The sequence below is a fragment of the Mauremys mutica genome, chromosome 1 (assembly GCF_020497125.1).
Source record: "Mauremys mutica isolate MM-2020 ecotype Southern chromosome 1, ASM2049712v1, whole genome shotgun sequence".
NCBI lineage: Eukaryota > Metazoa > Chordata > Testudines > Geoemydidae > Mauremys > Mauremys mutica.
The window spans coordinates 97,773,312-97,799,498 of NC_059072.1; the positions used below are offsets into that span (position 1 = coordinate 97,773,312).

Genomic DNA, 26,187 nt, shown 5'->3' on the forward strand with positions numbered 1-26,187 from the left:
GTTTGCAGCCTTCATCTCCAGCCAGCCGTGGGAGTCATAGAGTCATAGAAGATTAGGGTTGGAAAAGACCTAACGAGGTCATCTAGTCCAACCCCCCTGCCCAAAGCAGGACCACCCCAACTAAATCATCCCAGCCAGGGCTTTGTCAAGCCGGGCCTTAAAAACCTCTAAGGATGGACATTCCACCACCTCCCTAGGTAACCCATTCCAGTGCTTCATCACCCTTCTAGTGAAATAGTTTTTTCCTAATATCCAATCTAGATCTCCCCCACTGCAACTTGAGACCCTTGTTCTGTCATCTGCCACCACTGAGAACAGTCTAGCTCCATCCTCTTTGGAACCCCCCTTCAGGTAGTTGCAGGCTGCTATCAAATCCCCCCCCTCACTCTTCTCTCCTGCAGACTAAATAAGCCCAGTTCCCTCAGCCTCTCCTCATAAGTCATATGCCACAGCCCCCTAGTCATTTTTGTTGTCCTCCGCTGGACTCTCTCCAATTTGTCCACATCCTTTCTGTAGTGGGGGGACCAAAACTGGACACAATACTCCAGATGTGGCCTCACCAGTGCCAAATAGAGGGGAATAATAACTTCCCTCGATCTGCTGGCAGTGCGCCTACTAATGCAGCCCAATATGCCATTAGCCTTCCTGGCAACAAGGGCACATTGTTGACTCATCCAGCTTCTCGTCCACTCTAATCCCCAGGTCCTTTTCTGCAGAACTGCCGCTTAGCCAGTCAGTCCCCAGCCTGTAGCAGTGCATGGGATTCTTCCGTTCTAAGTGCAGGACTCTGCACGTGTCCTTGTTGAATCTCATCAGATTTCTTTTAGCCCAATCCTCCAATTTGCCTAGGTCACTCTGGATCCTATCCCTACCCTTCAGCATATCTACCTCTTCCCCCAACTTAGTGTCATCCATGAACTTGCTGAGGGTGCAATCCATCCCATCATCCAGATCATTAATGAAGAGGTTGAACAAAACCAGCCCCAGGACCAACCTCTGGGCACTCCGCTTGATACTGGCTGCCAACTAGACATCGAGCCATTGATCACTACCTGTTGAGCCCAACAATCTAGCCAGCTTTATATCCACCTTATACTCCATTTATCCATACTTCTTTAACTTGCTGGCAAGAATATTGTAGGAGACTACATCAAAAGCTTTGCTAAAATCAATGTGTATCATGTCCACCACTTTCTCCATATCCATAGAGCCAGTTATCTCATCATAGAAGGCAATCAGGTTAGTCAGGCATAACTTGCCCTTGATGAATCCATTTTGACTGTTGCTGATCATCTTCCTCTTCTCCAAGTGCTTCAGAATGGATTCCTTGAGGACCTGCACGATGATTTTTCCGGGGACTGAGGTGAGGCTGACTGGTCTGTAGTTCCCCGGATTCTCCTCCTTCCCTTTTTTAAAGATGGGTACTATATTTGCCTTTTTCCGTTCGTCCGGGACGTCCCCCGATCACCACGAGTTTTCAAAGATAATGGCCCATGGCTCTACAATTACATCAGCCAACTCCCTCAGCACCCTTGGGTGCTTTGCATCGGGCCCCATGGACTTGTGCATGTCCAGCTTTTCTAAATAGTCCCTAACCTATTCTTTCACCACTGAGGGCTGCTAACCTCCTCCCCATACTGTGCTGCCCAGTGCAGCAGTCTGGGAGCTGACCTTGTCTATGAAGATCGAGGCAAAAAAAAGATTGAGTACTTCAGCTTTTTCCACATCATCTGTCACTAGGTTGCCTCCCCCATACAGTAAGGGTCCCACACTTTCCCTGACCTTTTTGTTGCTAACATACCTGTAGAAACCCTTCTTGTTAACTTTCACATCCCTTGCTAGCTGCAACTCCAGTTGTGCTTTGGCCTTCCTGATTACACCCCTGCATGCTCGAGCAATATTTTTATACTCCTCCCTGGTCATCTGTCCAAATTTTCACTTCTTGTAAGCTTCCTTTTTTGTGTTTAAGATCACTGAAGTTTTCTCTGTTAAGCCAAGCTGGTTGCCTGCCATATTTGCTATTCATTCTGAACATCAGGATGGTTTGTTCCTCTGCTCTCAATAAGGGTTCTTTAAAATACAACTGCATGTTCAGATATTCCTGGACAACTAGGAGAGGGAGGTTGGCACATCACACTGCTCTCTCTCTCTCCTCTCGGGACACTCTCTACCACTCCTACCTCCTCCTCCTCCACCCTACTGTCTCACCATGCTGGGACTGAGTGGTCAGGAACAAGTAGTGCAGCACCAAATAAAAGTGGCTAGCCGCTCCTTTCCATCGCCCCAAACGTGGGCATTAGTGATCTCCCAGTGAAAAGTGGGGAAGAACAAAGGGGTTCCTCAGGCTTTGGACAGAATGAGAGATCCTGGGGCAGATGAAAAAAACTTCAGGGGCTGGGGGAGAGGCAGAAAGAAAGCAAGTGAGAGAGAGAGAGAGGTGGAAGGGGAGAGAACCAGATAGGTACTTTTAGGTTTGGAGGGAGGAAATGAGGAAGTAGAAGTGGAAACCTTCTGGAGGAAATCAGGATGGATACCTGAGAGGAGGGAGATGGCTCCTGTAGATGACATGAGGGAGATTAGAACATTGTTACTGACTCTCTGAAGATGCTGTGGGGCCTGCAGATGGGGTAAGAGGAAAAAGTGTTTTATTTTATGGTGACCATATGCAGTTTTATGCACATTTAAAGCACATTGGGTACATGCTTTCCTATGGCCCACTGTAGACAGTTCTGCTTTATATTGTTACTAAAGAAGCCAGTGCTGAAAAGGCATTCTTAAGTCAAGTTTTCCTCCTCACTTACCTGATTTGTGTGTACTGGGGAAAGATTTGGAGAAGATGAAGGAAAACCAGACTTCCGTGAGGCTGCCTTCACTGGGTTACCTAGGGAGGTGGTGGAATCTCCTTCCTTAGAGGTTTTTAAGGTCAGGCTTGACAAAGCCCTGGCTGGGATGATTTAGTTGAGTTTGGTCCTGCTTTGAGCAGGGGGTTGGACTAGATGACCTCCTGAGGTCCCTTCCAACCCTGAGATTCTATGATTCTATGATTGCCTTATGTTGCAAATAGATGAGAATTAATTTGCAGTTATTTTTTATTCTTTACTGCGTGGTGTTAGTTGTTATTTAATACTGAATCTTCCTTTCCAGTTGTATCTTGCTGTATAGTATCTGCAGCTGATCTCCATTACCCATCCCCAAGGTTCAGATAATCATTCACTTTTATCTCAATGTTTTGCCTATCACTAGTTGTATCCAGATTTGTTGCATATGTGTATGGGAGATATTATCTGTTCTCAAAGCAGGAGATAAGTCAGAATTCTGTTAAGGTCACCAAACTTTATGCTGAGTCATAACAAAAAACCCAACATAAATAAAATAAAGTAATTATAAAATAATAAAATTGCAGAAAGCCCAGGTATTCCTGAGTTTGTTTTTCAGGGTCATTTATTTCTCTGTTTTTGTATTGTGCTCTCATGCACGAGAAATTCTAAATCTAGACAAGTTATACAGCTTTCCTCGGCACCTGGTTTCCTTGACAACCATTCATATAAATAGTAAGGACCTGTTATGGGGGGAATATCAATATAATCGCTGCCTGTGAATCATCCAGGGGGAAAAAACAGATTCAAGGTTAAAGTTATAGGATTTAAAATTAAAACATGACCTTTTGTTAATGTTGGCTGAATATACTACAAGGACTAAGCAAAGGCACTGCATTTGCAGAGGTGACTTGCAAAGAGAGTCATACTGGCACTTGTCCTGGTGAAATTATTATTGGCAATAATCATATTTTTAATTCTTTGCCCTTCACTCACACAGAATTGATCTCTCAGCGGGTTTTTCTTTTCCTGGTTTTTTACATATTTTTAAACTTGTAAAAACACTAATAAAATACGTGCCAGACAGGCATGAATTTCACTCATACCGAATTCTCACCTTCCCACCCCAAACCTTGTCTATTAACAAATACTAAATTAACCCATTCTTGACAAAGGTCTTGATCTTAATTCCTGTTCCCCTTTGAGGAAATAGGAGTTTTGTACCAGGAGTCAGATCAGCCCTCCACCACCCTCACTTTCCCCCCCAAAAAAACCAAATCCCCTTCTCAGAGGGATGTTGTGGTAGGGAAGGAGAGACTGTTGTGGAGCCAGCCTTGATCTGTTTAGTACCATGAGTACAAGATATGTTTTCATGGGTCTGAGGAGGGGCATGGGAAAAATTCCCTGCAGAAAGAACTGCTTCTCCCTATGTGAATTTAAAAATACTGTGATTAGGAAAATGGCCCAGCTTTCTTCGTTAATTATATAAAGAAATGTCCTCATCCAGGGTTAACAATTAGATTTTGTTGTCCCCCCCCCCTTTCATTTTAAGCTTTTTGTTGCTATTTCAGGTTGTTTTCTGACCCCGCTGAGTAAATTGATGGTCACTAAAAACCAAACAGTATTTTCCTCCAATTTAGTAGCAGTGTGATAACCACAGCTCTAACAGCCCTATGCTAAATACAGGTTAGCTGCCAGAGCCCCAATTGGTAAATATATATATATATTTCTGTGCACAGCAGAAACAAAGCTATCAATAGTGTAATCAAAACAGGTGTGGACATAATCATCTATTTTCTCCAGCAAGTTAGCTGTGAGATCAAGCAAATGTAGTTTTGTTTAATGAAACCACACTATTGTAATAGTTTGACTCACATCAGAATTTCATAGAATCATAGACTATCAGGGTTGGAAGGGACCTCAGGAGGTCATCTAGTCCAACCCCCTGCTCAAAGCAGGACCAATTCCCAACTAAATCATCCCAGCCAGGGCTTTGTCAAGCCTGACCTTAAAAACCTCTAAGGAAGGAGATTCCACCACCTCCCTAGGTAACCCATTGCAGTGCTTCACCACCCTCCTAGTGAAAAAGTTTTTCCTAATATCCAACCTAAACCTCCCCCACTGTAACTTGAGACCATTACTCCTTGTTCTGTCATCAGGTACCACTGAGAACAGTCAAGATCCATCCTCTTTGGAACCCCCTTTCAGGTAGTTGAAGGCTGCTATCAAATCCCCCCTCATTCTTCTCTTCTGCAGACTAAACAATCCCAGTTCCCTCAGCCTCTCCTCATAAGTCATGTGCTCCAGCCCCCTAATCATTTTTGTGTCCCTCAGCTGGACTCTTTCCAATTTTTCCACATCCTTCTTGTAGTGTGGGGCCCAAAACTGGACACAGTACTCCAGATGAGGCCTCACCAATGTCAAATAGAGGGGAATGATCACGTCCCTCGATCTGCTGACAATGCCCCTAGTTATACAGCCCAAAATGCTGTTAGTCTTCTTGGCAACAAGGTCACACTGTTGACTCATATCCAGCTTCTCGTCCACTGTAACCCCTAGGTCCTTTTCTGCAGAACTGCTTCCTAGCCATTCGGTCCCTAGTCTGTAACAGTGAATGGGATTCTTCCGTCCTAAGTGCAAGACTCTGCACTTGTCCTTGTTGAACCTCATCAGGTTTCTTTTGGCCCAATCCTCTAATTTTTCTAGGTCCCTCTGTATCCTATCCCTACCCTCCAGCTTATCTACCACTCCTCCAAGTTTAGTGTCATCTGCAAACTTGCTGAGAGTGCAGTCCACGCCATCCTCCAGATCATTAATGAAGATATTGAACAAAACCAGCCCCAGGACCGACCCTTGGGGCACTCCGCTTGAAACCGGCTGCCAACTAGACATGGAGCTATTGATCACTGCCCGTTGAGCCCGACGATCTATCCAGCTTTCTATCCACCTTACAGTCCATTCATCCAATCCATACTTCTTTAACTTGCTGGCAACAATACTGTGGGAGACCATGTCAAAAGCATATAAAAAACCAGTAGCATTTCCTAATTCATATGTAGATTGAGTTGCTCTTCATGGGATACTCATGAAGACTTCAGCTAGCAAAGAATGTGTTTGTTTGTTTACTTAGTGGCACTTGTAGCTTTGAGCAGCACCTTTGCTCCATAGAGTGCAGTGCAGTTCATTTCTGGGTGCAATTCATGATAGTTGTTTTGACTTATAAAACCCATTAAGTCTTGTGTTCAGTGACCAAGGTTTTCAAAAATGAGTATGTAAAGTTAGGCTCTTAAGTTCATATGTAAGCACCTAAGTAAGTAGCCTGAATTTCATAAATGTTGCACATCTGTTGAAGTCAGTGGGAGCTGCTGGACACTCAGCACTTTTGAAATTCAGGCCATTTACTGATTAGGTGCCTACAAATGGACTCAGGAGCTTCAATTCACGCTCCCATTTCTGAAAATTTTGATCAGTGTGTCCTGAGTGGGGATCAGTTCCTTCCTTACATCCCAATCTGGCAGATGAGATTATCTGTGATACTTGAGCTGACAGTCCTTCCGTGTGGTACTGCTAGGGCAGGGCAGCATTTTCAGTGCAGAGTTCTAGAATTTGCTTTCCACTGCAGCCTGACAGAGCCTGACTTTGACCTTACGGCCTGTTGCAAAGTCTTTATAGTCAGTCTTTTTCTACAGAAGAAAGTTGAGAGCTTTTTTTTTTTCCCCTCCCCTTTTTGGGGGCTGAGAAATGTTTTAGCTTTTTATTTACGGAGAGATATTTAAAATTGTATTGTTCATGCACGGACAGGACGTGGACAATAAACAATAATCCGTGGATTTGTTGAAGCCGGACCCCAGGGCCCGAGGCTGACAGCCTGAGCGCCAGCACCACGGGGCTGAAGTCGCGGAGGTCACCTAAAAGCACAGAATCCATGACTGACTCGTAGCCTTACTCACAGCATACACTGAGAAGATAAATAAAGATTGAAGGCTTCATTTTTCTAGTATAAAGTGTTGAGGGCTGAGCAAGCATTGAAAGCTCTCCATTGGCCAAAACTTTTCGAGCTTTATAACACTATACAGGAAGCTCTTTGTACTGCCATAGATACTCTAGCATAGCCCCTTTGTAAGTGATGTAGGGAAGAATTTACATTAAATAACATGTAAAAAATTGTAGTTTACTGTGTGAAGTTTAATGGACATTGCCAGAGACTGCTATATGGGCTACATTCTGGTTGCCAAGGAAACTCAAAGGATACACAGGATTCTAGCAGTCAGACTACATATTCTAGAAGTTCTCCCAAAGGAAATAGCAATTGGCTAGGGTTATTTGGGCAGAGGCATTGCTTGGGGAGGAATCAACATCACAGGCTCATCTGGTCAGTTGGCTGAAGAGGTGAGTGCTTTGCTTGTAAGCACAGTTGTATCCCCCTCCTTACCTAGTATTAAATAACAGAACAGGCTGCAGGTTTGGCTGCTGAAGCTACATCTCCAATGCTCAAGACATGAATTAGAGAACAAGAGAAATCTGTACAGCTCAACATAATTTTGGCTTGACATTCCTCTGTGTTCTTGAATGTTAGCTTGTACAGTAATTCTCTTCTTGTTCTTCAAATCCTAGTTCAATTTACTGTCCCTAGGATGCTTACATTGAACCCAACACTAGTGTTAGGATTTATTTATGAAGTCTGCCTTTTCATGTTTTACCTTGCTATGTGAAAACTGCCCTGTTTTTTTAATATAGATAGTGATATACCAAAGGGGAGAGGTGAGAAGCTAGTGTAGTGAGATCACAGTTGAAGCACGCTCTTAATATGTAAGAGGGATCCAGAAGAATTAATGACCCTTAGCACTGGGAAGTTTTAAACACTTACAATCAGGAGTATACTGATATTTGGATGGGCCTTCAAACAGATTTTAAATCGGTTCCCATGCTCCTAGACAATTTCACAGTGCACCTCCACCCTACAACCTGCCTTTTTTTCCTTTCTTATTTGGGACCTTGATCCTAATCCACAATAACACCGTAACCCTCTCTAACTGGGGCCTGCCCTTATTTTCTTTGTCCCCTCCCCTTGGTCAGTGCCTCCTAGGGTGACCAGATCACCCAGGTCAAATATCGGGAAGCGGGGGGGCGGGGCGGGGGCAGAGGGGGAAAAATGGCGGCAGAGCAAAAAAAAAAAAAAAATCCCCCACCCCCGATTCCTCCTCCCTCCGCAAGCGCTGGAGGGAGGCCCGGGAGACTCAGGGGAGCACGGGGCCGGGGTGAGTGTGAGTCCAGCCTGGCCCCGAGCAGGCAGGACTCAGGCGCGGTATCTGGAGGGAGAGTACGGGGTGGCCTGCGGGGCCAGGCAGCGGCTGTTCTCCCCACCTGGGCAGCAGGACTTGGGAGCAGCCGCTGCTGCAGCTCCCACTGCCGCGGGGGGAGGAAGCGGCCGCTGGCCAAGCTCGGCAGCTGTGGCTCTGGCGCCCACGAACCCCCCGAGCCCGGGCCTGCTGCGGGGACCCAGCGCGCACGCTGCGCATACCCAGCCCCTGGCCACTCGCGTCTGGGCTGGCTGCCCAGCAGGTGCAATCCTGCGGGCGGCCTCGGAGTGGGGGCAGCAGGCCCCAGCCCCCCGCATCCCGCTCGGGTCCTGCAGGGGAACGAACGGGACTGGGCTGCCGATGCCTCCGCCACGGGATTGCACCAGCTGGGCAGCCAGCCCAGACGCGACTGGCCAGGGGCTGAGCGCAGTGTGCACGCTGCCCCGCAGCGGGCCCGGGCTCGGGGGGTTCGGGCCCGGGCACCAAAGCCGCAGCCGCCGAGCGCCACGTGCTTGGCCACTTCCTTCCCCCGCAGCAGTGGGAGCTGCAGCAGCGGCTGCTCCCGAGTCCCCTGCCCAGGTGGGGAGAACAGCCGCCACCTAGCCCCATGGGCCGCCCCCCTACTCTCCCTCCAGGTACCGCGCCCGAGTCCTGCCTGCTCGGGGCCAGGCCAGACTCACACTCACCCCGGCCCCGCACTCCCCTGAGTCTCCTGGGCATGGCATGCTTGGAAAGAGGCGGGGATTTGGGGAAGGATCCAATGGGGGAAGGAGGGGGCGGAGTCGGGGCAGGGGAGGGCGTGAGCCCTTCGGGCTCCGGAGCCTTTGCTTGTTTGTCCAGTGTCCCGACCTAACATTGGTCGGGACGCGGGACAAACAAGCAAATATCGGGACAGTCCCGATAAAATCGGGACGTCTGGTCACCCTGGTGCCTCCATTACTCTGGTAGTCAGGCTGGGGTAGTGTCCCCAATTTATTCTGCTCCCAGCCACCTGTATCAGGGCTTGTTGGGAGCTTTTCAACTAGGGCGCTTTTCTCAGTCCTCCCTTGGCCTTCACAGCAGCAGAAGTAGGAATGTTTCAGAAGAGAGAGGAGCTTTTTCTGGTCCTCTGCTGAGTCTCTCATCCCCCCTATTGACTAGAGAGCCTGCCCTCCCCTACTGCTCCATGTCCCCTCTTTCCTCTCTTACTGGAAAGCCCCAGTCAGAGGCTGCTCTGGGACCCTCAGTTTGGCTCCTCCCTTCATAGCTCAGCCTCATCCAAGCACCTAAAAAAAAAAAAAAGTAGCATTTACAACCCTGCTTAAACACCCTGATTCAGGAAAGCATCCCTCTTGTGAAGGATGCGTAAGCATGTGTTTTAAGTTCCATTGAACCCAGTGGGACTTAGGCAGGTGCTTTCCTTAATGAGTGCAGAATGTCAGCAGATTACTAGGGCTATGTGCTTCTTGCCTCTCATGCTCATTTAGATACTTCATTTAGAACTAGAGGGTAATCAGTATCCACGTGGAAAAATCTGCAGGGATTCTCTCCTGTCAGCTATCTTGGGGAGGGGGGGGAGTAATCATTTTAAAAAATGATTGCTATAGTTCTCTGAGCTGGCACAGCACAGGTTTCGGCTTTGGGAGAGCCGTTATGAATGTTGATCTAGAGTGTACAAAACCAGACTCAAGCATCTTTGTGGAAGAAAAAACGTGACAGCTCCATGTGTATGTGACTCACACTGAAATAGCAGCTGTCCTGAATTAACAGAGAGGAGCCTGCAGATTTGCAGATGGGGGCTCATTTTATTCTGAGGTGTTGTGGTCTACATTAGGCTTCTTTTCTTAACATTTTGCAACAGTGGGAGCAGTGCGGGAGACAGGATATCTGTTGGCATGGTGTTTTAGCCACCTTGTTTTTCAGATATGGTCTCAGCGTGGTTAAACATGCTTTTGATGCAGTAGTTTACTCTAGCACTCTGAAATAGTTTTCCTAATAATTTTATTCATGTTTACCACAATTCATCACTCCTTTACCAGCCCAAAAGCCACTTGGTGTTGGTTACAAACACAATACAAATACAAGCATATGTACCTATATTTTATACCCTAGCAACAATAGAATTATAAGCACTGGCCAAAATACTTAACAACAGGTAGAGGCCCAGGAGACACCTTCCCATCATAGTGTGACTCCAGAGGTGTAAGGAAAAGCTTTGAAAAAGAAACCCATGAACAACCTTGCTTTTCAGACACTATTGCAAACAAGTGATGTCACTGCTGGTTATCGGATTTTTGCTAAACCTTGGTGAGTGACTTTAGGGCTGAACCTTGCTCCCTTTAAGTATCAGAGGGGTAGCCGTGTTAGTCTGGATCTGTAAAAGCAGCAAAGAATCCTGTGGCACCTTATAGACTAACAGACGTTTTGCAGCATGAGCTTTCGTGGGTGAATACCCACTTCGTCGGATGCAAGTGGGTATTCACCCACGAAAGCTCATGCTGCAAAACGTCTGTTAGTCTATAAGGTGCCACGGGATTCTTTGCTCCCTTTAAGGTTTTCTTCATATCTCAGTTTGTCACATTTTTCCCTAGTTACTGGATTAAGCAGTTCTTTTCAAAACGCGCTTATATAACTAATTATTTACTGCACCCGGTACCCAATTAGCCATGTTTTCTCAACCCAAACCTTAAGTAAAATAACGCTGGTATTTCAAGGGTCATTACAAGTTTAACCTTCTTTCTCATGATTTTGTTCCGTTTGGTCACATGCTTTCAGTCTATTACTCATGCTAATATCCAAACTCAATTTAGAGCCATAGTTCTCTCAGGTCTAACATGGGTTTATAATCCTAGACACTCTGACCATTGTTCCTAGTGCCGGAGAATCTTGTTTTTACACTGCTCCTGCCCTTCCTGGGTTGTCATTCTGAAGGTTGAAGGCAATTTGACTGAAAGTGACCATGAAATGATAGATTTGATTATTCTAAGGAAAGGAGGGAATGGGAGCAACAGAATAAGGATAATGGACTTAAAAAAAAGACTTTTACAGACTTGGAGAACTGGTAGGTAACGTCCCATGGGAAGAAAATCTAAGGAAAAAAAGGAGTTCCGGAGAGCTCGCAATTTCTCTACAAGGTCATATTAAAAGTGCAACAGCAAACTATCCCGCTGCAAAGGAAAGCTAAGAGGAATAGTAAGAGGTTAATCTGGTTCCATCAGGGGAGCTCTTTATTTACCTGACAATAAAAATAAAAATAAAATAATAAAAAAGAATTCTACAAAAAATGGAAACATGGTCAGATTGCAAAAAGATGAGTACAAGAGATTAATACAAGCATGTAGGAACAAAATCAGAAAAGCTAAGGCACAAAATGAATTATATCTAGGAAGGGACATAATAAATGAAGGAAAATGTAGACCCACTATTTAGTGGGGAAGGAGAGCTAATAACAGACAACATCAAGAAGGCTGAGGTATATTTTGCTGCAGTCTTCACTAAAAAGGTTAATTATGACCAGATACTTAATATAATTAACATTAACAATGAGCAAGAAACGCAAGTCAAAATAGGGAAAGAACAGGTTACAGAATATTTAGATAAATTAGATGTATTCGGGTCAGCAGGGCCTGATGAAATGCACCCTAGGATATTTACAGAACTAGGTGAAAAAATCTCAGAACCATTAGTGATTATCTTTAAGAACTCATGGAGGACAAAGTACCTGTCTTTAAAAGGGGGGCAGGGGAAAAGAGGACCTGGGGAATTATGGACCAGTCAGCCTAACTTCCAGCCTAACCTGGAAGGATACTGGAACAAATTATTTAACAGTCAGTTTGTAAGCACCTAGAGGATAATAGGGTTATAAGTCGTAGCCAGTATGGATTTGTCAAGCACAAATCATACCAAATTAACCTAATTTCCTTCTTTGACAGGGTTACTGGCCTAGAGGATGGGGGGAAAGGTGCAGATGTGATAGGTATATTTTGGTTTTAGTAAGGCTTTTCACAAAGTCCCACACGTCATTCTCATAAACAAACTAGGGAAATATGCCCTGGATGAAATTACTATAAAGTGGATGCATAACCGGTTAAAAGACATAATCAAAGATTAATGATCAATGGTTTGCTGTCAAAGTAGGGGGACTTATCTGGTGGGGTTCTGCAAGAGTCTGTCCTGTATCTGGTACTATTCAATATTTTCATTAACAACTTGGATAATGGAGTGGAGGGTATGCTTATAAAATGTGCAGATGACAACAAACTGGAAGGGTTTGCAAGCACTTTGGAGGACAGGATTAGAATTCAAAACAACTTTGACATACTGGAGAATTGGTCTGAAATCAACAAGATGATAGTCAATAAAGACAACTGCAAAGTACTACACTTAGGAAGGAAAAATCAAATACACAATTACAAAATTGGGAATAATGGGCTAGGTAGTAGTACTGCTGAAAAAGATCTGGGGGTTATGGTGGATCACAAATTGAAGATGAGTCAACAATGTGATGCAGTTGCTAAAAAGGCTACTATCTTTCTGGAGTGTGTTAACAGGGGTGCTGTAGAAATGGGTAGATAATTGTCCCACTCTACTGGGCACTAGTGAGACCTCAGCTGGAGTGCTATCTCCAGTTCTGGGTGCCACACTTTAAGAAAGATGTGGACAAACTGGAGAGAGTCAAGAGGAGTGCTACAAAAATAAGAGGTTTAGAAAACCTTAACTATCGAGGAAAGGTTAAAAAATGGGCATGTTTAGTCTTTAAAAAAGAAGACTGAGGGTGGACTTGATAAGTCTTCAAGTATATTAAGGACTGTTATAAAGAGGATGGTAATCATTTGTCCTCCATGTCCACTGAAGGTAGGACAAGTAGTAATTGTCTTAATATGCCACAAGGGAGGTTTAGGTTAGATAATAGGAATAACTTTCCAACTATAGGGATAGTTAAGCACTGGAATAAGTTTCTAAGGAAGGTTGTGGAATTACTGCCATTGGAGGTTTTTAAGAATAGATTACACAAACACCTGTCGGGGTGGTCTAGGTATAATTGGTCCTACCTTTGTGCAGGGGGCTGGACTAGTTGACCTCGCAAGGTACCTTCCAGTCTTACATTTCTATGATTCTGATTCCTAGCATCCTCTTAGTTGGTAACTGTATAACTTACTGAATATATCACCACCTCCCTTTCAGTCACGTCTTTTACAGTCCCCCTGCTTTCTTACTTGTTCTGTATCTTCTGGGGATATTGGTTGCTATGGAACTGATTCTGATACTACATTTAAGGCAAAATGATCCTCAAACATAATATAACTGGGTCATTTTTTGTGTGATGATAAAAGTCAAGGTGATTTGTAATCTGCAGCAAAATATTTGTACAAATAAGAGTCTATTTTTGTCACACGTTATCTGAAATGTAGGGGATGTCTTATAAGTTGTAGAATTTTACAAGAATTTGTGGCCAGGAAACCTTACTTAACTTTAATTCTGTCCTTAACTTTTAAGTGCTTGTCTTTGCAACTTTTATGTTCTAATGTTTTTTTCCATGTGAATATATAAAACATACAGAGAGAGAGAATATGTGATTCTATTGTGCAATATAAAGAGGTGGTCTTGGCACAAGTTTGGAATGGCCCCATTACTCGTGGATGGTGAAGCCATGAGCAAATTATGCTGCTCACCCCAGAAATAGTGCTGATGGTGTCAGAGGGAATCTCATCCAGTTTTTAGGAGCAGTTTTGGTGACCTTGTTAAAGGTGAATATGGGGAATTGGTGGCGATATCCAGGACTCCTATTTGTGGCATAGAGAACTCTACATCAGAAAAACACATTGCACCTACAAGCTTTATCATTAATTGCCTAGTCATACTTGTAGATATCCAGTTTAATGGATAAATGTAAAATGCCGAACCAGCTCTGGGGGACCACTTGGACTGAGGACTACTCATGTCATTTTCAATGATCCTTCGAAATGGCGTAGGTTTCAGTGCTGTGGGACTGTCATTTCTCAGTGCCAAATCTGAAGGAATTACCAGGCAAAGGGTCTCATCCCTACCTTGACACATTACAGCAGTATTAGAAATTAGGTGGAATCCTGAATGCAAAGAAGTGAGCAGCTCCTGGAAGGTGACTCTTGTGATTCTTACCACCTTTTTCCTTCCCTGCTTGTCTCTGCATGTATATGAATCCTCTGACCCCCCTGCCGTATTAGTCTTATTTGCATAAGCATATTATGAGGTACTGTAGTGCGATATTGCATTTTCACTAATTAGACTAGGGACATACTGTCTAAAATTAATAACATAGGAATGGATATTATATTCATGAAAGCAAGCCTGAGTCTTTAAAATTGTATTAACCCTTTTATCACACCAGTACAGGTGCAGAGCTGGTTCCCGTGTTCAGATTGGGCAGGTGCTTCAGGCACAGGACCCAGGATAAAATCCAAATTTGGGGTTGGGGATATTCCTTTACCAACGCTATCATATGATGGTCCATTCCCCATGACACCATGCAGAGGAGAGAATGGGATCAATGAATCGTTTTGAGTATAGGTCTGTTTTTAGGGTTGGAATCCCAATTAACCTCTTGGTTCTACACAGCTCTGCCTGTTTTTAAAAAAAAAAAAAAAATTCTGAAGAGCACTTAAGGTTTATTTATATTCGTACAAAATTACCCAATGTGTGCGTTTCTAGGTAAGAAAGAAACTAGATTTCTTTACTAAGCACTGTAGCTTGGTAACGCACAATATGACAATGGGAAGAAAGAAAAGGAAAGAAAAAGAAAGAAAAGAAAATGAGGCAAGGAAGTGGACTATTAAAGCCAGTTTTGTTTTGTTTTTACAACGTGGCCTGTGTTTGTGTATCTGTAGTGCCAGGGTAAGATCAGAATCCGTCGCTGAGTTTTTTGTGCACTGTAGCGATGCGGCGACTCACTGGCACGGCGCCTCCTGCTGGTCGTCCTGGGAATTAGCTCTTCCAGCTCCGGAGCGCTCTCTGCTGGCCAATGTCCCGCTTTCCGCTGGCCCCGTGTCCCTCCCAGACCCTGGTGCCCCTTTACCTTGGGTGCTGCCCCCTGGCAGTACCTCCACTCTCTGGGTCTCCCCACCCAGGGGAACCCCCAACCCTCTACTCCCACCTCGTCTCAGTGGCTACTGCCAGTCACCATCTAGCCCCTGCTCACTGGGGCAAACTGCAGTCTATACCACTCTTCATCGGCAAGCGGGATTTGGACCTGCTGCCTTTGCATACCCTGGGCTGCACCTCTGCAACCCCAGTACCCTTCCCGGCCTTTACCAAGGCCTGCAGGTTTTCTAGCCTGGAGTTCCCCAGCTCCTCTGGCCTTTCCTCAGCCCTGCTCCACTCTAGGTACCCTGCTGAGCTCCCAAGCAGCCATGCCCATTTCTCCACAGCTAGAGAGAGACTTCCTGAGCTTCTGGCCCACAGCCTTTTATAGGGCCACCTGTGGCCTGATTGGGGCGTCGCCCCAGCAGTGGCTGCTTCCCCAGTCAGCCTCGTTTTCTGGCTCCCTGGGGCAGCCCTTTCCCAGGGCTGTTTTAACCCCTTCAGGGCCGGAGCGGGTGACCACCCTACTATATGCACTATCACTTCCAAGTGTACAAACGTGTAAATCCTGTTTGTGAGAGCAAATGAGTTTTGTGCATGTACATTTGATTGCATCTGTGTGCAAGTCACAGTGCTAAAAAAAAATAGTGTGTATGCAAATGATTGCACATGTAAAGTTTCAGGCATACAAATAGAAGCTAAGCTGAGGTCCCTTCAGAAAAAAAACCTTCATTTTCATTTAGTACTGTTCAAATTTCTCTCACTTTGGGACTTGTTTTGAGACCACATGATGATATTTCCTACCTTACTCCCTAAAATTTTAATGGGACAGGTTGCTTCAGTATCTGCCATCTGCCTAATGAACTGCATAGGGGTGTAAAGGTCTGTGTCTGGTGCTGAAAACTAATAGAATATAGATGAAAGCTGTACCCTGTTTTAAAGGGAATAGAGCAGGTCATCTTATATCAGCAGAGCCCTAGTTATGGTGTAAAGCAAACTTGTACTGTATATTAGAAGAGAAATGCATTATAGCAGTTCAGCCTAAGCAGCTATTCCTAACCTTTCCTCTCCCAAATTCCAAGTCATGTTCAGGCACTCATTTTGCAATGGGAAGGTTTTTCGGGGGGGGGGGGGGGGGGGGGGGCGGGGAGGAAGGAGAGTATAAGAGAAATTGGCTCTTGTATGCAAAAAATGTCTCAGGCCTGGTCTACACTAGGACTTTAAATCGAAATTAGCAGCGTTAATTCGAACTAACCGCTCAACCGTCCACACCAGGAAGCCGTTTAATTCGACCTAGAGGGCTCTTTAGTTCGAATTCGGTACTCCACCCCGACGAGGGGAGTAGCGCTAAATTCGACATGGCTAGCTCGAATTAGGCTATGTGTGGATGCAAATCGAACTTAGTAGCTCCGGGAGCTATCCCACACTGCACCACTCTGTTGACGCTCTGGACAGCAGTCCAAGCTTGGATTCTCTGACCAGCCACACAGGAAATGACCCGGGAAAATTTGAATTCCTTTTCCTGTCTGGGCACTTTGAATCTGATGTCCTGGTTGGACATCGGGGCGAGCTCAGCAGCACCTGCAACGATGCAGAGCTCTCCAGCAGAGGAGTCCATGCAATCCCAGAATAGAAAGAGGTCCCCAGCATGGACAGACCGGGAAGTCCTGGATCTGATCGCTGTGTGGGGCGATGAGTCTGTGCTTTCGGAGCTGCGCTCCAACAAACGGAATGCAAAGACCTACGAGAAGGTCTCCAAAGCCATGGCACTCAGAGGATACAGCCGGGATACAATGCAGTGCCGCGTGAAAATCAAGGACCTGAGACAAGGCTACCAAAAAGTCAGAGCGGCAAACGGACGCTCCGGAGCCCAGCCCCAGACATGCCGCTTCTACGAGGCACTGCATGCCATTCTAGGTGGGTCTGCCACCACTGCCCCACCAGTGACCGTGGACTCTGAGTATGGGATAGTGTCGAGGGGCAGTTCCTCGGCGATGTTCGCCGAAGGGGAAGATGAGGAAGGGTTTGTGGAGGACGACGCAGGTGACAGCGCTTACAATACCGCTTTCCCCGACAGCCAGGATCTCTTCATCACCCTCACAGAGATCCCCTACCAACCCTCCCCGGCCGTTAACCCGGACTCCGAATCAGGGGAAGGATCAGTCGGTATGTGCTATAAACATGGAAACCTTTATTTTTTAAAAAACAGGTATAAAAATATATAAAAACTATATAAAAACTTTTCCATATAAAACTATATAAAAAGAAGGTCCACACATATAGGGATGGAACAGAAATCCTCCTGGGACACTTCCACGAAGCTCTCGTACAGGAGCTCGAAAAGCCTCCGCAGGAGGTTCCTGGGGAGAGGTGCCTTATTTGGTGCTCCGTGGAAGCACACTCTTCCGCGCCAGGCCATCCTAATGTACAGCGGAATCATTGCCTCCACCAGCATGGCAGCATACGGTCCTGGTCTGTGCAGGGATTCTAGCAGCATCCTCTCTCTCTCTCTCCGAGTGACCCGCCTCAGGGTAATCTCGGCGACTGCTGCATCTAATTAGGGCAATTAGTGTACTGTTACTATTGTGAATGCTTGACTTTTACTTTGCATAGCAATGACCTTCGTTTAACAGCCACGTGTTGGAGGCCGCAGAGGAAAAGCATACAGTGATCTTTCCCGGGCACAGCCGCGAGGGGCTGGAACAGGGTCAGACTTTATGCTTTCCAGATTGCCTTCAGCGGGAGGGCACAGCTATCCATTAACTGTTAAGCAGCCTATAGTGTAGTGCTTACCAGGCCTGGCTGCTACACGGATTCAGCTGTACCGCCCCGCTTGTCCGATCTCCTGTGCAAGACCGCAGCCAATGAAAGCGTATTCCGAAATCTCGAACTTGTCCTGAGAGCTCGTGAGACTAGGTGCCCTGTATGGTCTTGTTCACTGAAACTGAGTAGACTGTGTTCAGTGTTCGCAAACATGTATCTTTTCAAGGAAATCACTTCCTTTTTCCCATCACACAGCTGCGGCTCTTTCACGAACTGCCCCGGCATCCCCCTCACAGAGGCTGGCGCAGATTAGGCGGCGAAAGAAAAAGACTAGGGACGACATGTTCTCGGAACTGATGGCTTGCTCCAGAGCCGAGGCGGCCGAGCAGAGACAGTGGAGGGAGACCCTATGTCAGCACCAGCGCTCACACAGCGAACGGGAGGACAGGTGGTGGCAGGAAGACCAGCAGGCGACTCAAACGCTGCTTGGGCTAATGAGGGAGCAAACGGACACGCTCCGGTGCCTTGTAGATGTTCTGCAAGACCGCAGGCAGGAGCAGAGAGCCCCCCTGAACTGTATCTGCAACCGCCTTCCCCCGCCACAAAGTCCTGTCCCCCCCTCACCAAAAATCACAAGAAGGAGGGGCGCTAGGGGCCGTGAAAACTGTCACTCCACCCCAGCAGAGCGCTCATGTACCAAACAGCTCTCATTCCCTAAAGTATGAGAAGTGCTTCCCTTCCTGGATCACCCAGTCCCAAATCCAAGTTTCATCCCCCCACTGTGTAGTTGAGTATTAAGAGTAGTTTGTTGTTATTCACTGTTTCAGTCACGTTTTCCTTGTCAGAAGACTTTGTGTGGGGGGGAGGGGTTTTTTAATTGCATAGGACAGCCTCCATTACAAGGGTACAGACTTGGAGGCAGGATCAACAGCAGGACACACACAGACTGCAGTCACTAGGCACCAGGGTCATTCTGGGAGGTGAATGCTGCCCCGGGTCAGTCTGTGAGGTGTATGCTGCCCCAGGGTCCTAGCGCCTGACATCCACAAATGGCAAGGCAGGCTGCCCTTACCATGCCCTTCCACCCTAGCCACGAGCCTCTCCGATGCCCTGAGCCCCAGCAAGAGCCCTCATCCACGGACACATACTCACCCTTCCCACACACCCCTCACCACTTCCTACGCCCCAACCCCCAGCCCAGAGCCTGCATCCAAACTCCGTCCCAAAGACGGCACCCCTCACCCCTTCCTGCAAACCCACCCCTTCCTGCACACCCACCTGCAACCGTGTTCCCCCCAGAGACCGCTGTAGGAGCAGGAGCCTGTCATTCCTCTAGTGTAGAAGCGGTCTGTACATCAGTGCACACCGTACCCACCACAGTCTGTGTCCATGTTTCAACCCTTGAACAGGAATTCATAATTAAAGAAAACTTTGTTAATAATCAGTGTTCCATTAAATTTATTTTAAAACGTGTGTTGGAAGGGGGGAAACCTGGAGAACGGGGTATGTAACCGCAGATCGAAGTCAACAATCACTGAAACAGGCTCAGGTTCAGCTTCTCTGTACATCAACTGGAGAGTCATAGGTTACCCTGCTCTCCGAGGAACCTAGCTTTCAAAGCCTCCCGGATGCACAGCGCTTCCCGCTGGGCTCTTCTAATTGCACGGCTGTCTGGCTGAGCGTAATCAGCAGCCAGGCGATTTGCCTCAACCTCCCATCCCGCCATAAAGGTCTCCCCCTTGCTCTCACAGAGATTGTGGAGCACACAGCAAGCGGCAATAACAACGGGGATATTTTTTTCGCTGAGGTCCGAGCGAGTCAGTAAGCTCCGCCATCTCCCCTTGAGACGTCCGAAAGCACACTCCACCACCATTCTGCACTTGCTCAGCCGGTAGTTGAAGAGTTCCTTCTCACTGTCCAAGGTGCCTGTATAGGGCTTCATGAGCCAGGGCATTAGCGGGTAGGCTGGGTCCCCGAGGATCACTGTAGGCATCTGCACATCCCCAACCGTTATTTTGTGGTCCGGGAAGAAAGTACCTGCCTGGAGGCGTTTAAACAGACCAGAGTTCCTGAACACACGCATGTCATGAACCTTGCCCGGCCACCCGACGTAGATGTTGGTAAAACGTCCCCTATGGTCCACCAGTGCTTGCAGCACCATAGAAAAGTAGCCCTTTCGGTTAATGTACTCGCTGGCCTGGTGGGCCGGTCCCAGGATAGGGATGTGAGTCCCATCTATAGCCCCACCCCAGTTTGGGAATCCCATCGCGGCGAAGCCATCTCTGACGACCTGGACGTTTCCTAGGGTCACTACCTTTGAGAGCAGTTGCTCAACGATTGCGTGGGCTACTTGAATCACAGCAAGCCCTACGGTAGATTTGCCCACGCCAAAGTGGTTCGCTACTGACCGGTAGCTGTCTGGCGTTGCAAGTTTCCAGAGGACTATGGCCACTCGCTTCTGCACAGTCAGGGCTGCTCGCATCCGGGTGTCCTGGCGCTTCAGGGCAGGGGACAGCAAGTCACAGAGTTCAAGGAAAGTGCCCTTACGCATCCTGAAGTTTCGCAGCCACTGTGATTCATCCCAGACCTGCAGCACTATGCGGTCCCACCAGTCCGTCCTTGTTTCCCGGGCCCAGAATCGCCGTTCCACACCATGAACTTGACCCATTGCCACCATGATCTCCACTGCGCGGCGTACCCTGCTTTGTGAGAGGTCTGCGCCACTCTGTGACTTCCTGTCCTCACCGCGCTGACGGAGCCTCCTCGCCCGATTTCTCAGCAGCTGACTGTGGAAGAGGTGGACGATAAGGTGCGAGGAGTTGACAACGGCCATAAGTGCAGCGATGATCGCAGCGGGCTCCATGCTCCCACTGCTGTGGCGTCCGCGCTGTAACCGACCAGAGAAGGGCGCGAACAGATTTCCCGCCGGCGCTTTCAGGGAGGGAGGGCGTGATTGACGGTTCAATGATGACAGTTACCCAAAACCACCCTCGACACATTTTTTCCCCCAGCAGGCATTGGGGGCTCTACCCAGCATTCCAATGGGCAGCGGGGAGTGCGGGAACTGTGGGATAGCTTGCCAAAGTGCACCGCTTCCAAAGTCGACGCTGGCCCCGTTACTGTGGACTCAGACAGTCGAATTAGTGTATTTAGTGTGGATACACAAATTCGACTTCATAAGGTCGATTCCACAAATTCGAATTAAGTAGATTCGAAATAGTCTTGTAGTGTAGACGTACCCTCAGATAGTAATTCAGAGATGCTAGTGAAGTGATCTGAAACAATAAAATAAACCTGCTCTCTGTTAGAAGTCAGGTTTATACACGCCTGCCTGGTGCTAACTTCTTCAGCGCTCAGCATACTGGTAAATCCTGAAGTCCATCCATGCCCACTGCCCAGGCGTCCCCCAGTCAAAATTGTAACTGAAGCAATGGGAGCCATGCTTGAGTGAAAACTGAGTGAGGATGTCAGGGCTTAGTGAATGCTCTGTAAGACATTAGACAGAAGGAACATCAGAAATGAGACTAAGGTAAAATTTTCAAAAGCGTATGACTTAAGAGCCAAAGTCCCATTTTCAAAGGTGGCTTTTGGCATTTAGGAACCTACGTCTTATTGAAAGTCAGTGGATCTTTCAGGTTGTCTACACTATAAGCGCTACAGTGGCTACAACAGTGTAGATGCTTCCTACAGTGATGGAAAGAGTTTTTGTCAATGCAGGTAATATATAACCCCCCCTCTTTTTCCCCAGAGGTGGTAACTAAGTCAACAGAAGAATTCTTCTGTCACCTTAGCCAGGTCTACACCAGTACTTAAGTCATTTCAATTATGGTGTTCCAGAGTTGAATTTTTTCACACACCGCCTCCACGTGGTGTAACTAGGTCGCCCAATATTTTAAGTATACACCAGACCTTAGGAGCCTGAGTGTCTTTCACTTTTAAAAATTAGATTTAGGCTCCTAAGTCACTTTAGGTACTTTTGAAAAAATCACCTGAAACTTTGTCAAAAGGTTTTGAATTTTGTCCCATTTTTGGTCAAAAAGTTTCAAATTTTTGTTGAAATTTTTTGAAATTCCCTCCTTTTCCTCCTTATTTTTGACCAGTTCTATATGATGCCACATGACAGCAGTTAGGAGTGTAAGAACTGGATTGAGATGACATTTGGTAGGAAGGCCTTTGTCAGCTTTCAAAGTAAAGGGTTATACCAGTTTCTTGTCCCATTGTTCCCAAGTGACCAACATTTTGAAATGTGGACCTGCTGACCATCATAAGACCTCCAGACCCCGCTAAATATAAAGAGAAGGAAAAGCATTTGTTCTGTCTCCTCAGAGTTGGTCGTTTCTGGGAATGGCAAACAGAGAATTGTTTTGCTTTGGTGTGAAAATGAAAGCAGTGTAAAATACACATGGGATTTTGGATTAAAGGTGTATTTTAATTTTACCAAGACACACAAGGATTCAACAAGGTTGGAAAGGCTTGTTCAATTTTAATTATATTCAGTGAAGCTGTGGCCTCAAAGAACTTACTCTGTGATTCAAGCTTATAGAAACTTTAGTACCTTTCTGATGTTGGCTTAAAACCAGCATTTCAGATGTCTGCTCAGGGCTGCCACCATATGGTTCTATTATTGCTGGCCCCCAATAGTAGTTCTTCCCCCACTGCAAGAACTAGCGTCAGGAAGATTTTGGAAACCTATATCTATAAAACAATATGTCTCTAACTAAGCTTGTTTTTTTCCCCCCCTTTTCTTCCTTCCCCCACTCCTTTTTTTCCCATTAGTCGGAAGTATCCTGGATCCCCAACAAACACTACTCTGGGATTTATGGGTTGATGAAGCTGGTTCTGACAAAGACTCTCCCTTCCAATCTCGAGCGAGTCATTGTCCTCGACACAGACATAACCTTTGCCACTGACATTGCTGAGCTATGGGCCGTCTTTCACAAGTTCAAAGGTATTCTAATACCATTTTTAATGCTTTTGTAAACTAAGCTGGGGGGAAGTTGAGATTTTTTTTTAAATACTTCTACTCTTGTGGTTTCTGGTGTTGGAATATGTGTACTCTGCTTGCTGTTTTTCTTCACAACAATGCAGGCTCAGTTGTCAACACTAATTTGGGGCAGTTTTGTTCTTTGTAATATTTTGGTGGGCATGGGGAGTTCAGGAATAAGGTGCATAGTGGGGAGAGGAATTATTATCACCTGCTAAAATGTGATTCTAGGCAACTTTAGATGTTTAATACTCAAATAACCTCATTATTTCACATTATTTTTATTAATAAATCCAAATGGATTGTTTTAAACATAGCCTCTATTTGTTATCACTGAAAATGAGGAGAACCTACTTGGAGTGATGCAAGGGAGGGCGGATTATTGCCTGCAATTATGTGTATGAAAGGAAAATATTTCCTGCTTTGGTTAATAAGTCGATAAAGACATCTGCTGGATGGAGTAGATTCCCTCAGTCCTATCCACTGCCATTACCTCCCTGAAGTCTGTCACACAGTTTGACGAGGAGAGAGCCATTTTCAAAGCAAATGGGTAAGGAGGGGCTAGCCACACAACTCCCATTTAAAAACTATAGCACTCAGTGACTTTGGACTCCTATTTTCTCTCCCACAGGAATCTACCAAGTTTATCACTCCTGCCACACCACGCTCAATCTTTAAATATTGAAACCTTATTTTTTGTTGTTTTGATATTTTTCTTCTCTTCAGACTGGCTAGGAGGGATGACTACCACTTGTTCTCAGATCACAGAGAGATTTGATTCTTGAATGGCGCCATGAATTTCCAGCATGCCTGACAACTGTACTTATAAAATCGATCTTTAACAATTATTTTAGGCTTCTTTAGTCCATTCCTCAGTTTTCCCATTAGTCTTCTCACAATAACTTGGAAAAGACCTCTTTGGGACAATTCAGTGTGTTCCTGAGACAGTACTTAGCACAACAGTAGTAATACTGCTGTTAAGGGAAGTTATCTCCTCCGTAGGAGTCTGACACCATATCCTACTCCATCCTGGAGGGCAATTTTAGAGCTAGTGATTCTCTTAGTAGAAATGTTCAGACACCAGTTATTGGCTAGAAATGGCTGTTGGAAATCTCGTGATAATTTCATCTGATGTTTCAGCCAGTAAAAGTATGTTCACAGCAGGTATAGGATGGAGAGGGACAGAGCTTCCTTTTGTGGGATCCTGGAGGATAGCAGATATTACACTCCAGCACAGCCTCTTCCCGTTTACAAACACACACACAGAGACACATTTGAAATCTGTGGTTCTGTTTGTTCCCAGGAAGTCTAAATTTTCCAGTTGATCATAAGGATTTAGAGAGGCTGATGGTTCAAATTATCTTTTCTAGGACAACTTATGTAGAAGAGGTTTAGGTTGAGGATGGTCTTTCAGCATAGACATGTCAGATGTGTTACCTTGAGAGGCCCAAATTAAATTTGTGGTTATGGCTTGTAACCCAAGGCTATAAAGTTAGGGATATCCTATGTCCTTGATCCACAAAGGGTCTCCCACAAATTCATAGATTCAAAGAGTTTAAAGCCAGAAGGAACCAATAGATCATCTCATCTGACCTCCTGTATATCACAGACACTTAAATTTCACCCTGTTACCCCTGTTTAGTTCCTTTCTTCACAGGGTATTGTGAGGAAAAAATCATCAATAAAAACAGGAGATTTGTGCAAAGATCAAGGAGAGAGAATATGCCCCTTATATAATAACTAATATTGTAGTTGGTAAGTTACTGTTACATTCAACATCACTCAGTCGGGGGAAAATGATATAGGATGCTTTTTAGAACCATTGCTATTTGTTTATTTGCTCCTCTGCATATGCAGTTACCAGAGTTGCTCAATCAGGGTAGCTGAGTGCACAAATTACGCATATAAATATGTGCACTTGGTTATTTGAAAATCTTTTAACTGAAGTGGCACCATTAGGCTTCAGAGTTGACACATCATTGAGATTAATATGGGAAACACACAGCTCTTAGATGGTTTTAGAAATATTGTTTCAGGCTATGTCACATTTAGAAGGTTATCTCTGCAACCATAAGGGCTAGATTTTTATTAGTGTAGTGGAAATTTTCATTCTGTATAATCTGAATCTTTCATTGAGGGCTGGATATATGCACTGAGGGGGGGCAGATCCAGCTTGTCAGCTATGAGTTTGACATTCCTGCTTTAGCCTCTTTCTCTCCCTGTCTCTCAACGTTAAGCATGGTGCAGTATCTCTTTCTGTACAGTAGATTTTTTAAACAAACAATATATTAATATTAACTTCAAAGGTTTCTGTCTGCAGCCAGTCTGGTAGGGGCAGGCTTCTGAGGCTTAATTTACACAGGTTAGGTTTTCCATTAATTTCACATTGGATTCTGACAGTTCCATACTTGAGAAACCATCTAGCCTAGGGGCAGGAAAACAAGACCATAGAACATACACATTCTTGGATAAAGTGCTGTAAAATGTTTCAGGCAGTAAAACCTAGTGTGGCCAATCCACTTTCATGGCAGAAATTGTGTGAATTCTGCTGAGAATAGAACGAGTTTTAAACTATGTTCTCTGCCATCAGTCATAGAATTTTTAAAAGGCCCCATCAGCTAGTTGTTTTGTTATATTGATTATTCCATCTTCTTAGCAATGAAAGATTTTTTCCCCCTCCAAATTTCTGATTTTGTCTTTAATTATTTAGTAAACATTGTTTGCCCCTAGCCCAGGTTTAAATGGGGCAGAGCCATTTTGGCTCTGACTTTTTCACTCTTATTTGAATTACGCATGGGGGGCCCAACTTTGATCAGGACCCCATTGTGCTAGATGGTGAGAGACAGTCCCTGCCTCAAAGAACTTACAGTCTAAACAGACAAGATAGACAAAGGAAGTATTAATGCTTTCCTTTTATAGATGAAAACTGAGGCACAGAGGATTAAGTGATTTGCCCAAGGTCATACAGCCAGTCTGTGGCAGAACTGGGAACTGAACCCGAATCTCCCAAATCCTAATCCAGTGCCATTACAATGAAATCATTTTTTCTCTGAATATATTGGCATGGGAACCAGGTTTCTTTTAAACATTGTTCCGTCAAAAACGGCTTCTTCTAATACAGTCTGAAAATCCGTATGGATGGGGCCAAAACATATTAGGGCTATCTTTAAAAGCCATGTTCTAGCCTACCTATATCTTTAGATCCCAATACAGAATTTATTCACTGTTTTCAAGAGACCCCTCCCTCTTGCACATGTAATCATATCGTTTCCTAGTTGAATTCCATATC

General features: G+C 45.6%; 1 protein-coding gene across 4 annotated transcripts in view; it reads left to right on the forward strand.

The window, feature by feature from the left end:
* Window positions 1-26,187, forward strand: part of LARGE1 (LARGE xylosyl- and glucuronyltransferase 1) — a 365,026-nt gene that overhangs the window by 189,112 nt on the left and 149,727 nt on the right. For all 4 annotated transcript variants that reach the window (XM_044986889.1, XM_044986872.1, XM_044986881.1 and 1 more), the window contains one exon: window positions 22,691-22,862. In XM_044986889.1, the coding sequence (XP_044842824.1) occupies window positions 22,691-22,862 (172 nt within the window). The remainder of the gene's footprint in view (window positions 1-22,690; window positions 22,863-26,187) is intronic.